Source organism: Camelus bactrianus, chromosome 5 (genome assembly GCF_048773025.1).
Source record: "Camelus bactrianus isolate YW-2024 breed Bactrian camel chromosome 5, ASM4877302v1, whole genome shotgun sequence".
Taxonomy (NCBI): Eukaryota; Metazoa; Chordata; class Mammalia; order Artiodactyla; family Camelidae; genus Camelus; species Camelus bactrianus.
The window spans coordinates 50,776,604-50,790,498 of record NC_133543.1 but is presented as its reverse complement, the minus strand read 5'-3'; the positions used below and the strand labels follow the sequence as shown (position 1 = coordinate 50,790,498).

The following is a 13,895-nucleotide window of genomic DNA, read 5'->3' as shown; positions in this document are numbered from 1 at the left end:
TATTTCTCCCAGAAAGCTGTTGTTTTTAAGAAAAGAACATCTGGTTTGTTTCATTATTGCTGATGAGGAAAATGTTTTATTATGCCGACCACTGTATGCGAAGCCTTTAGCTCTCAGATTTTACTCAAACAAACCTTAGTAAGAATAATGCTTTCCTTTTTGAATTCAGTAAAGAATTTTTCTTTAAGTGTCAGATGAGGATTCAGCTAATACAGAATGAACATGCAGGTACAGATTTTGATACACAGATCAATGTTTCATATCAAGTTACCTGAACTCTTCTGAGAGTGTCTAGTTTTCTATTCCCCGTGAAACAGAAGAATACTGATGCAATCCAACTCTCAGGCATTGCCCTGACCAAAGGAAGCCTGTGGTGTTAGCTTTGTTACAAAATATAAATGGGCACCAATGTTCTTCACAGTCTAGTTCAGCTTTAAATTTTTAAGAAGTTTAAAGTCTGTGTCTTTAGGGAACTGTCTAATAACGAACATCATATTTAAATCAGGGTCATTTTAGTAGCCTCTGAGCTATAAATTAGTTTTTTCTTTCTTTCCAGAGCTACAGAGTTGATATTTTATTAAGGGAGCTGAAAAGGTAAGATTCATGGTTTGATCACTTACCAACTCCACAAACCCTTATGTAAATAATGACCTAAACTAACTTATCACTCAGTAAGGCAGCAGTCACCACTTGCACTTGGGAATCCGCCCAAGCACCTCCTCTTCCTCCCACAAAAATCCATTTCAGCTTCACAAGCTCTTTCAAGTCCCGAAATCTTTCTACCTCACCACCTGGAGAATGTTGTTGGTGTGAAATGTCATTATCTCAAGACAAAGCCTGAACACAAAGCAAAAACGTGGGGAAAAAGCTTCTCGATGCTCTTTAGGGCAAGTTTACACAACCAAAATCAAACCACTGTAACTCATTAAACTAAAAGCTATAAGCTATAGCCTCAGTGCTGATGAAATGGTTTTATTATCTGAACAAGTTTTAATTTGTTCTTGGCAATGAACAATTTCACATTTCCCAAGGTATAGAAAATACTGAGTTGTCCCAACCAGCTTCTTCTTACGAATGGTGCATTAATGGTCTGCTAGTCAAAGGGTAGCAAGTATGTATCATAGGAGGAGGGAAGAAATTGTGTTGCATAATTACACTGGTTTGGGTAAAAATGGACATCTATACCCAGTGTGAAAATAAGCAGACAATTTCTGATGAGACCCAAAAATACTAAGAATGCAGCAAACCACGAATCCTCAGCTTTGCCAATGTGACTTCATTTGGAAGCAGAAAAATAAATCAAGTGTGATGCATAATTTGGACGTGTTGATTATAATCACTGTTTAACTTTGCAATCTTAATTTGAATACAGTTATAAGCTGGAGTCCTTCCTTTTCCTTGTTAACTAGCCAATCCTTCTCAGCACAGTAGATCCACTCAGTCAGTAATTAAACCTGGATAAAAGCAGATTATAATGCCAAACGTATCTGGATTTAAACCTCAGTCCTCCCACTGACTAGCTATGTGACCTTGGACAAATTACTGACCCTTTGTTAGCCTTGGTTTCTTCATGTATAAAGATGAGGGGTTACACCGTACAGCACATGAGCAATGAACACCAAGCGATCAACATATGCCTGGCCTGTAAGGGAGCGCTCAACACAGTACAACTATCACTATTATGATGAGTATTATTACCAGTGATTCAGAATTTCATCCGGGCTCTGCACTAAGCCAACAGTGTTTCCAAAGTATTTTCCCACTCCCAAAGAGGTGGGACTTTCATTGTAAGAGAAGTTTTTAAAAGTACTATGTGGAGTGAAGAATTCCAAGTTATTAACTAATACAAGCCATGCAAATCTGTAAGAGCTTAACTCTTACCAGAATCCCACTGGAGACTAAAAAAAGCCCCTTAGAAGTGCTATGTGAGGGCCATTCTGGGACATTCTGGGCAATGAGATCTTGGGGGAACCTCTGACAGAAAATTCAGGGGTTAAGGCAGCAAAGACTAGGCAAACGTGCACAGACAGTTTTTTAATGAAACTTTGTCATTTAAAGGGAATTCAACTTTTTAAAAGTTCCAAATAAGAACTATTTTATAACCCATTTCAAAAATTATGCAGTCATTTCCATTCTACTTCCTACATCTTAGGGTTAATTTTTTAAAAAAAGGAAGTAGTAAAGATACTGTGGAAAAATTAACTAGCCACAGTTCCTCTCTAAAAGGAATCTTAACATTTTCACCTTAGTACATTCCAGCACTCTACATATACGATTATCATAGCAAAATGTACAAGTGAGTTTGTTACTTATTTTCAGGTAAAGTTCTACTAAATGTTTTACTAGGACTAAAAGTAATATACTTACTTAATAGTTATTATTTTTAAATGGGTGCAGGCTATGTTGCCATTTTGATAACAAGTTAAACAATTCCAATATCAGACATTAAGATTGTTTTATGTTCTGTTTTGGATTTGCTATAATTTGTATGCAAGTGTATGTGTATATGTATGCATATGTATTTTAAGTCATAATGAATAACTTTATATATTATATTTTTGCTTCCATATAATTTGTTCCTCAGGGTAAACTGAGTCACAGAATACGAACATATTTACAGCTATTATTCTATATCACCATTTTGCTTTTTAAACAGGCTATACCAGCTTGCCATAATCATCAGCTATTGAAAGTCTTCACTGAATTGTGGAGTAAGAACTTTAAAAAAATATTCTGTTGGTCTACATTACTGATTGTAGAGATGGAGCAATTCAATCCCAGAGAGATTAAGTAGCTAATTTAAGGTTGCAAAACTGTTTTTAACAGCCAGGTCTTATGACTCTTCCAGTGTCCTCACTGAATCACATTATCCTCAGTTTCTCCCTGGCCCCAGAACGTTCTTCTCAGATAGGATCCTAGCCACAAGTCAACACAGAAGGGCAAATTAAAGGTATGAGGGCATCAGAAAATATGCAAGAGGAGAGATGTGGGTAGGGTATAAGGAAGATACAAAATGGAGAAGGCTTGAAGGACAACTTCCTCGGGTCATGCCAGATAATTTCCGTTTAGGAAGTGCATTTACGTATTTGCGAGCATCAAAACATGGTCAGGACAAGAGATCCCCCTGGACTAAGAGACAGCAGCAGCAGCACAATACTGAAAAGCTGCATGTCAACGGATTACCGAGGGCGCAGGCATTCACACTTCCCAGCAGAGCCCTCTTATTACTCAGCCAGTAATAATGAGTGCTATGCCTTACATTTTCAAAGTACTGTAGAGCTTCCACACAAGCTGAGGAAGCATCATCTTCCCATTTCACAGATGAGAAAAATGAGGTTCCAGAGAGCAGAGGTCCCATTAAGCAGAACTGGCAGAGCAGAGACTGAAACTTCAATCTCGATTGCTATCTTAATGTTCTTCCACAGTGATGTGATTTTATTTTTTAATAAGTTATGTGAATTTACTAATAAAAATAATTATCTCTTGAACTGCTAGATTTTTGAAACTTGTTTTCTAAGTCTCTTTTTTTAACTGACCTATAAATTTTAAAGGCCACAAGACTGGCTGCTATTTTTGCCTCACACAAGTAAATTCATCCTTCTGAAATTGTTTCTTTTTTTCTGAAGCGAGTAATTTGAGATAGTTGATCTTTGGGGTCCCTTCCCAATGTCCATACTCTATGCCAAGAGCACTTTTTTTCTTCTTTTTACAAAACTATTTGATGGGGCCATTTTCTTAGGTTAGATTCTCAATGTCAAGTCTCCATAAACAAGTAGCATACTCCAAGCAATTTCAAAGTCTGTAAATAACAGAACAAAATTTTAAATGGACACATATTCTAATGACTGGACAATTTTTATTTTCACTATTAAAACAAGGATGACAACGCTTTTCCATTTCAGAAAAGATTCCAAGCAAACCAACAAGCAAAAGGGAACACCTTGAACCATGATGCCAGGGGGACACTCTGTGGCTTTCTTTGCTGAACTTTAAAAAGCACACCCAATGAATAATGAAAAGCTATGCCTTGATTCAGGTGAGATTCAGAAAGTTTATGGGAATAGGTGAAATGCTCAGTTGGCCGGTGTATTTTTCAACCATGGGTTTTCACCCCTAGCTAGTCATGGCATCAACGTAATCGGCGGCAATTTGCATAGTTTTAAATGTAGTAAGATAAACTACAGGAAGTTTTCAGGGGGTATCACAGGATGCAGCACAATGGGAAGTTTGGGCTGGTTATTAAGATATAGCAGACACAGGAGCTGGCTCCGAGGAGCTGGTGCCTTGCTGAGTTCTGACTCTAGGCAGGCATGAGAGGGAGGCGGGAAGACTGCAAGAGGAAGCAGGTGAGCTCATTTCTCGGTTCCACTTTCTGTTCCTGCCATCACCCACTAGCCTCGACCCACCCAACCCTCCGGCCATGCATCTTCAATCTGGCAGCAGAGGTAAAGCCCAGTGGCAGCAGCGGGTTGCACTTTTTCCTCATTTCCAGCACCAGCTTCACTGTGGTTTCTGAGACATACCAGCTGGTCAGCGCTTTCTCTGCAGAGGTCTCATCCAGCTCCACGGATCCTTTGAGCGTCAAGGTTCTGATAACACCAGCCTCTTCCATAAGCCCTTATCCTCAGAGCCACGGCTTCCTCCTGCCACAATGACCTCCAGGATACCTGGGTGCAGCGCTAATCAAAGTGTCATGGACAGATGAGCGCCAGTCCCTGCAATGTTGGTGGTGACTGTTTCCTCAGAACGTCAGTTAACCACATCACTAAGCACAGTTTCAGCTGGGCTGACCTTTCTTCAGAAAAGAAGCAGTGAGTTGATTTACATTCAAGTCAAGCCCCTTATCTCATCACAGACCGGTAGCAAATAGCAGATTGATTACGTGGAATAATGTAGTCTTAATGGTTCTTTATATCCTAGTCACTCAAGAATAACTCTGTGGTTTCTGCCTCCTAACGGGACCCTGACTGATACAGAGGTTAGGTATAGATGTATTTTGAGTAATCTTTATTTTAATTAAATATATGCACATGTACAAAATGGATTGTAATATAAAATGCACCATATGGTCTAACAGTTGAAAATATACCAGCTTAACATGTAGATTATAAGAAAAAAAAATTTACCTAAATACCAGTTGTACACATATCTAATGGTCTTCCTGTGACACTAATTTTATTAAAAAAAAAGTAAGTTAAATAAGAAAGAAAAATATCCAAAGAACTCCACTCAATATAAACTTCCACCTACAAATTAGAAAAAAAGGTAACAGTAAATGAGAGATAACTTACTCGATTGTTTAAGGTGATACATGGTTCCTTTCAAGACCTAGAAAAATGTGTTAATTTACATGAGTGCATTGTGTGCTGGGACTTAAGAGCACCTGAACTAATTCTGAGTCTTTTAAAAAATGTCTCTGCCAGTCATATTTATGGAGCAAAGAGTCACTTGTGTCTAGCAATTATAGGAACAGACTATTGAGACAGGCTTATCTTTCAATGATTTAAGTATTTCCTACTAAACCTACAATAACTTTACTTAGTAGTTCGCTAACATGTTCATAAGGTCAAGGCCTTACGGGATCTACTTCCATTATCAGAATTAGTGCTACCTGTAAAGGGGGCTCTGAGCTAAGAAAGCAAAGAGGACACACCACATCTGTACACCTGAGCATTTTCCCAGCACCATAAATGAGGCTTATTCTTTTATCTGTCATCATGAAACTACTGAAACTATAGAAAACATTTTGTTGATTTCATATAAATGAACACACTCATACTTTCTTTACCGGGTGTTTAAAAATATGTGGCCAATTATTTCAGCTTTTACTATAGAACTATTCATAGGGCAGCTGCATAATTTATCACCCAAACTGGGTCAGTAGAAAAGGGAGGTAAGCACCCAGGACCTTAGGACAACTCATGCAGGAAGTCAGCCTGTGTTTTACTCCAAAGATACATTCACACGTCAACTACAGGAACTAAGACCTAATGGAGAGGAAACCAACCATAGTAAAAAAAAAAAAAAAAAAAAAAAAAAAGTACAGTAAATATTTCTCTACACTTCTAGATATCTTGCATATGAAAACAATTTCTATGTGACTTCAGGTCTTATGCCATACTGTATCCTTTCTTCAGAAAAGCTGGAATATTTGAAAAATGAAGTACACATGGAAACCGTGAGAATGGTCTTAGCCTGGGACTGCTGGGATTGTGACTGGCTCAGGGCCCAGCTGCTGTGCTTTAAAATCCACAGCTGTATTTGCACAAAGGCCCCGCTGCCCACAGGCTGCTCGAAGCCATTGATTGAGCACAAAAGAAATACTAAAGCAAGCCCGTTTCTGGGAGATATAGGTCTCCTCTGATGATCAGCTGTGGCTCCAGGACTCCCCAGTGGCCTTACAAATCTTCCTTAGAAAGGTACAGCAAGCAGTCTTGGAGCTTCACCGGAACTTCCCCTCCTTTCCTCCCTCCTGCATTCATGGTCACACTTGCATCATGGTCTGAAGGCTCTTCCAGCCTCCCCCTCAACTCCCTCCTCATTTCCTCTCATAGACATTGCCCCTAGTCAATTTTGTGCACATTTAATCTCTTCTTGGTGTCTGCTTCTCAGAGGACCCAGACTAAGTGCAAATGTGTGCTGACAGAAATCTAGCTTGTATGTCTTTAAAAATTCTAAATTGCCTTCTTTTTTTTTTCTTTTGGGGAGGGGATTAGGCTTATTTATTTATTTATTTTTAAGGGAGGTACTGAGGATCGAACCCAGGAACTCATGCTGCTCACACTCTACCACTTGAGCTATGCCCTCCCCCACAAACTGCCTTATTTCTCAATACAAAGAATATTTTAAAACTGAGGGCACTTAAATCAACCATATATACACAATGAAAATCTACAATGACTTGGTAAACCTAGGGAAGTAAGTATATTCTCCCTATAGGATTAAGCCAATTCAAATTGGAAAAGTTAACAGTATTTAACAAAACTTAGGTATTCAGCCTTAATGTAGCCTCATAGCCTCACCTATAAAATGAGTTATTTAGATAACTTTACCTGCAACTTGACCTGATTCATTGATGAGCTCTAGTAGTTTTCTGGGAGCCTCTTTAGGGTTTTCTGCATATGATATCATGAGATCTGCAAACACTGACAGTTTTACTTCTTTTCCAGTTTGGATTCCCTTTATTTCTTTTTCTTCTCTGACTGCTGTGGCTAGGACTTCCAAAACTATGCTGAATAAAAGTGGCAAGAGTGGGCATCCTTAGAAGGAATGCTTTCAGCTTTTCCCCATTAAGTATGATGTTGCTGTGGGTTTGTCATATATGGCCTTTATTACATTGGGGTATGTTCCCTCTGTGCCCACTTTCTGGAGAGTTTTTATCATAAGTGAATGTTGAATTTTATCAAAAGCTTTTTCTGCTTCCATTGAGATGATCATGTGGTTTTTATTCTTCAATTTGTTAATATGGGATATCACGCTGATTGATTTGCAGATACTGAAAAATCCTTGCATCCCTGGGATAACTCCCACTTGGTCAGGATGTATGATCCTTTCGATGCACTGTTGGAGTTGATTTGCTAGTATTTTGTTGAGGATTTTTGCATCTATGTTCATAAGTGATAGTGGCCCGTAATTTTCATTTTTGTGTGACAATCTTTGTCTGGTTTTGGTATCAGGATGATAGTGGCCTCACAAAATGAGTTCAGAAGTGTTCCTTCCTGTACAACTTTTTGGAATAGTTTCAGAAGGACAGGCATCAACTCTTCTCTAAATGTTTGGTATGATTCTTCTGCGAAGCCACCTGGACTTTTGTTTGTTAGAGGTTTTTAATTCCTGATTCATTTTCAGTGCTGGTAATTGGTCTGTTCATATTTTCTATTTCTTCCTGATTAAGTCTTGGGAGATTGTACCTTTCTAAGAAGTTGTCCATTTCTTCTAGGTTGTCCTTTTTGTTGGCATATAGTTGCTCATAGTAGCCTCTTATGATCTCTTGTATTTCTGTGGTGTCGGTTGTGACTTCTTTTTCATTTATGATTTTATTAATTTGGGCTCTCTCTCTTTTTTTCTTGATGAGTCTGGATTATCAATTTTGTTTGTCTTTTCAAAGAACAAGCTTTTAGTTTTACTGATCTTTTCTACTGATTTTTTAGTCTCTATTTCGTTTATTTCTGCTCTAACCTTTATGATTTCTTTCCTTCTACTAACTTTGGGTTTTGTTTGTTCTTTCTCTAGTTGCTTTAGGTGTAAGGTTAAGTTGTTTATTTGAGATTTTTCCTGTTTCCTGAGGTAAGCCTGTATTGCTGTAAACTTCCATCTGAGAACTGCTTTTGCTGCGTCCCACAGGTGATAATCATATAACTTTTACACCTAAAATTCTATAGTTTTCAAAAATTATTTATTAATTGATTTGTTTGCTTTTAATTTTTTAAGATTCTCTATTACTGTGGGTATATGGTACTTTGCATTTGGTAAAGATCTCTTTAATAGAATCATAGAATTTCAAGGTAGAAAGGGTACTTCAAGTTATTTAATATACACCCTAGAAGACAAGACGTATCAGGTTCACTTGACCTAAAGGCAGAAGAAAATTGGACAGTGCAAGCTGCCCAGCCATTTTTCTAACAGCCCATGTAATAATCCACATTTTAGATGCCGTGAGTAGGAAGCAGCTGTGGACTCTCACCTTTTAAAGTTGGGCCACTACGCTGGTATCTTATTTTTAAACATTTAGGGTACTGTGAAAATTTGAATTACCTTGTTTTGATTATTTCTGATGCTGCTTCCATAATAATTTTTTTTCCTCTTGGTTACATGGGCAAATATATTGTCCATTTCAACAAAGTAATAGAAATATGTCAAATAACCATTAAAGTAAGTATTTAAAGTTCTATAAGCAGAAACAATGACTATATTAGGTCAAGGCTGATAACCTCACCAAAGAAGGAAGTCATCTGGAAATCAGGCTGAGGCTATGGTGGGCTGGTACAGGGGAGAAAGTACTAGAATAAGAGACGGCAATATGTGTCTCACTTAAGATTCATCTTTTCATAAGCTAACCGTGTGACCTCTGGAACGCCGCCTGCCCTCTCTGGATTTCTGCTTCCTCAGCTATGAAATGAAAAAGTTGGACAAGAAAGCTCATGAAGTCCTTCATAGCTAGCCCGGTCACTTGGATTCCATCCGTACTTTTCTGCCTCGCATTATGACTGACTCATCCAAAACTGAATGCTTCCTAGATAATTCCAAAGGAAGAAACCCCAAATACCAATGAATCCGACCAGAAGAACAACGGCCAGTTCTTTTCATTTTTAAGCAATTGTTATATTTAGAGGCAGCTGAAAGGAAACTGTCTAACAGTTAAGGAAAAACAATGGCCAAGCAAACATCCTATCAACAGGCTCTCTTACCACCTCGGACAGAACCACTGAGGACTAGGGGATGAAAACCACTCTCGGTCCATTCAGTCTGTGTAGTGACAGAGGGAAGCAGAGCTAAGTGTCAAAGTGTTTCCTGTTCTGAGGATGGATGGCCAGCCTTGTTGAATGAGAGCTTTTCAAAGAGACCACATCCTGCAGATCAAGGGAAAAGGGCACACAGTGCTCCTGGCTCTCACCATCTTTTATTGCTCACCATCAAAGCCTTCTGCCAACAGAACCAGAGTGAATTCCAAACCTTGACCTCAGTTAGCATCTCGACATTCCCATGAAGCCCGACTCTCCCGTGTCAGCTGAAATTCCACCCAAAGCTATTTCCTCTTCCAAGGTAGTAAAGTTGGAAGCATAAAAGCTCTATAGCCATTCTTTCCATTTCTCCCTAGATAAGTACATTTGAGAACTAGAACAGTAGGCTCCCAAAATAAACACTTTCCACCACACTTATTTACCCCTGCGTGAGAATGTCTTCATACTTAGAAAGCTTAGAGAGTGAAGTTCATCCTTTTAAATCTATTCAAATGGCCTCTGGGCTATGTAGTCTTATTAAGTGAAAAATAAGTGCAGCTACTAAAGGAAAAGACAACTAGTAAAAGGAATTTTTCCTCTAAAAAAAGTTTTTTGGGAAACAACCACTATTTATAATAGAATCTGCCACAGGCAGACAATATCTTACAACTCAGACTTTAAAAATAAAAACGTATTTGCAATTTTCACATCAATATTTACATGAGAACTTACTAGTAAGGCATGCCACTTGGCACGATGCCCCAGTTTGGAAATTTTTTTTTACTAAAGAAAGGTAACACTGATATCATTTTAAAGGATCATACTGTGAAATATTTTTTAAAAAGAACTTTCCATTTTCTGCCAACTCACTACTTTTAGTATGTGCATGACTGTAAGAAGGTAAGTCTTCATGAGACTTGAATTTAAGCCGCCTAACTTGTTAGGAGTGCCATTAAGCACTGAAATACTGAAGAAGAAGACTAGGTCAGGCTCCAAGAATTGCTTTCATAGGTAAAGGTGTCTTGGCTCATGTGGAAACAGCAAAGCAGCAGCAGCGGAACACAATCTACATAAGGAACTAGATTTTCCACTGGTGGTTGGTGTGACCCTGTTGGTAACTATACAAACACGAAACTCTCATGTCCACTGGTGACTGCTACAGTGATGACACACACCACAACAACTGATTTCTTCAAGTTGTGTGATGTATGCTGTGAAACTCTAACTTCTTTCCAAACCTTCAGTGAATCTTATAAGGCCCTTAATGACCATAGGCAGCAAACCACCAAGTAGAGTGGTCAGAGGTTTTAGCAACATTTCTCACTGGAAAATAAATTACTTTCAAAAGTATTCTCAGTATATGCCTGAAAATTATTTCCTACAAAGAATAAACTGCAAATATTTTTACAGATCAAAGAAAAATGTACAAATAATTCTTAGCATGCCTGTTATGATTGCTTAAAATATTACTACTGTCACAAAATAAAAAAATGAGATATATAGGCTTACAGTTACCTGAGAATTATATAAAGTAACTTGACAGAGCTTACCTTTTTCAGGAACCGGACTCCATAGGTAAATACATAAAGGTAAAATGAAAATCTCCACCTGTAGAAAGTTAAAAAAAATTCTATGATATTCAGTTTCTATCAGTACATTCTGAAGTATGTGAATGAAAAAAGTCCATTAAATGTGACCCCTCCCCACCTACCCCTGCCCCAACCAGGGATTAAACTTAATGAGTGATTTTAGTGCTAAACACATATACTCATGTGCATGCATACTGCAAATATTTGAAATATTAATAAAATTCATGACAAATTTTCTTTCATTCAGTTACTATATTTGCCCATTTGCTCATCTTCTTTCTCTAGCAGGTGAATTTCCTCTTGTTCATCACCCATGAAGGGATATATTTTAACAACATGAAGGTATGTAAAACAGTTGTGAATTCTTTGTCTGATTCAGATAGTAAATAAACGACTTAACTGAAGATCATATTTGTTTTAAAGATAAAAGCCTTAATACTTCTAAATCAGGCAAGACTTTTTTCTTTGTATTGTAACAAATATTTACCGGCATCTTTCTGAGGTCACTAAAGGAACCCACTTGGAATTCAAATCAACCATCTGATGTGCAACTGCCATCAACAACCTTATACCATCCCAAGCTGGGTCCAGCTGTTAGATGTTCACTTTTTTTAATGAGGAAAAAATTTTAAGTTCTCATTCAATTTTAAATGATTGAATGTTCAAGTTTTTTAAAATATAAGACTTTATATAAATATTAAAACTTTGTATAGCATATACATAGTGTGTATATACATCTCTATATATACATATATCTACATATATGGTTATTACAAAAAACTCTTACCCTACTACCCAATTCTCAATTTTATTTCTGTATTTTCTGACTGTGAATGGCTGTGACTTTAAAAACCGTTTGATTTCATCCCACTTATTTTTGCTTTTATTTCCTTTACTTTAGGAGACAGATCCAAAAAAATATTTGTTGTGATTTATGTTAAAGAGTGATCTGCCTGTTTTCCTCTAGGAGTTTTATAGTATTTGGTCTTACATTTAGGTCTTCAATCCATTTTATATTTATTTTTGTATATGATGTTAGAGAATGTTCTAATTTTATTCTTTTACATGGAACTGCCCAGTTTTCCTAGCACCACTTATTGAAAAGACTGTCTCTTCAACTTACAATCTTTTGCACAGCAAAGGAGACCACTGACAAAATGAAAAGACAACCTACTGAATGGGAGAAGATATTTGCAAATGATCTGACCAATAAGGGATTAATAGCCAACATATATATACAACTCCACATCAAGAAAACAAAACAACTCAACTGAAAAATGGGCAGAAGAACTGAATAGACATTTATCCAAAGAAGAAATGCAGATGGCAAACAGGCACATGAAAAGATGCTCAACATCACTAATAATCAGGAAAATGCAAATCAAAATCACAATGAGGTATCACTTCATAACTGTCAAAATGGCTATCATCAAAAAGAACACAAATAACAAATGTTGGAGAGGGTGTGGAGAAAAGGGAACTCTCCTACACTATTGTTGGGAATATAAATTGGTGCAGCCATTGTGGAAAACAGTATGGAGGTTTCTCAAAAAACTAAAACTATAAATTAAAAATAGAACTACCACATGACCCAGCAATTCCATTCCTGGGTATCTATCAGAAAAAACAAAAACACTACATCGAAAAGATACATGTACCACAATATTCACTGCAGAATTACTTACAATTGCCAAGATACAGAAGCAACCTACATGTCCAACAGATGAATGGATAAAGAAGATGTGCTGTATATATCACACACACAATTGAATACAACTTAGCCATAAAAAAAGATGAAATTTTGTCATCTGCAGCAACACAGATGGACTTGAAGGGCATTATGCTAAGTGAAATAAGTCAGACAGAAAAACAAATACTCTATGATATCATTTATATGTGGTATCTAAAAATACAGCAAACTGGTGTATGTAACAAAAAAGAAGTAGATTCACAGATACAGAGAACAAACTAGTAGTTACTAGTTGGGGGGAGGGGCAGTCTGGGGTGGGGATCGGGAGGTACAAACTACCAGGAGTAAGACAGGTTTAAGGACATATTGTACAACATGGGGAATACAGCCAATATTTTGTAATAATTGTAAATGGAAAGGAATCTTTAAAAATTGTATAAAAATTTAAAAAAACTTTAAACTGGTTGATTTCACTAAAGAGCATTCCTGAGGTCACGCTGTTCACAGTATCTTGGGTTACAAGTTGTAAATGAACACAAAGGAGAAAGTCACTAGTCAGCTTCCATCTGTCAGGCTTACTGCTTTTTGTGTTCGCAAGCCATGTAAAAATTTCAAATAAGATTTTGTTAAAAGGGTACTTTTAGGAGGTGAATCAGGTTATTGACAAAATGTTCTGGAAGAAATGCCAGCTGTCTTGAGGGAAGCGGAAAAGAACAGTGGTAGGGGCCTCGGAGAGCTGAGTAAGACCCAATGGTGGACACGAGTGTCCCTCAGAGGTTCACGACTGGGCTGACTCTTCAAATATCCCAAAATTCAAGTCAGAACTAACACAGAGAAGAGCTTTGAACTTCAGTGTTGAAAATCTTCAACTAATAATCCATAAAACCTGAATTCAGGAAGAAACAGAATGATCTAAAAAAGTGATGATTCTGAAATTTCTCATGAAAGCCCTTTTGTAAGTAAAAGCAGTTCATTTACTGCAGGATCAAGGTCAGAGATTTAATTTAACTCCATCTCCATCATCAATTTCTTGGTAGTTGTGGGTCAGAGTGTCTGTGTGTTTCCTTCTGTTTGCATGGATAAATTCCAGATTAGAACTTAAGACCAGGGATGGCTTCAAGGGTGTGGAACCTGTGTAGTTACATAGGGTCCCAGGCTTGGTTTAATGTTTTGCTG

General features: G+C 37.5%; 1 protein-coding gene across 2 annotated transcripts in view; it reads right to left on the bottom strand.

The window, feature by feature from the left end:
- CERS6 (ceramide synthase 6) overlaps positions 1-13,895 on the bottom strand; it is a 277,950-nt gene that overhangs the window by 112,472 nt on the left and 151,583 nt on the right. For both annotated transcript variants that reach the window (XM_010971414.3, XM_010971415.3), the window contains exon 4: positions 10,991-11,048. In XM_010971414.3, the coding sequence (XP_010969716.1) occupies positions 10,991-11,048 (58 nt within the window). The remainder of the gene's footprint in view (positions 1-10,990; positions 11,049-13,895) is intronic.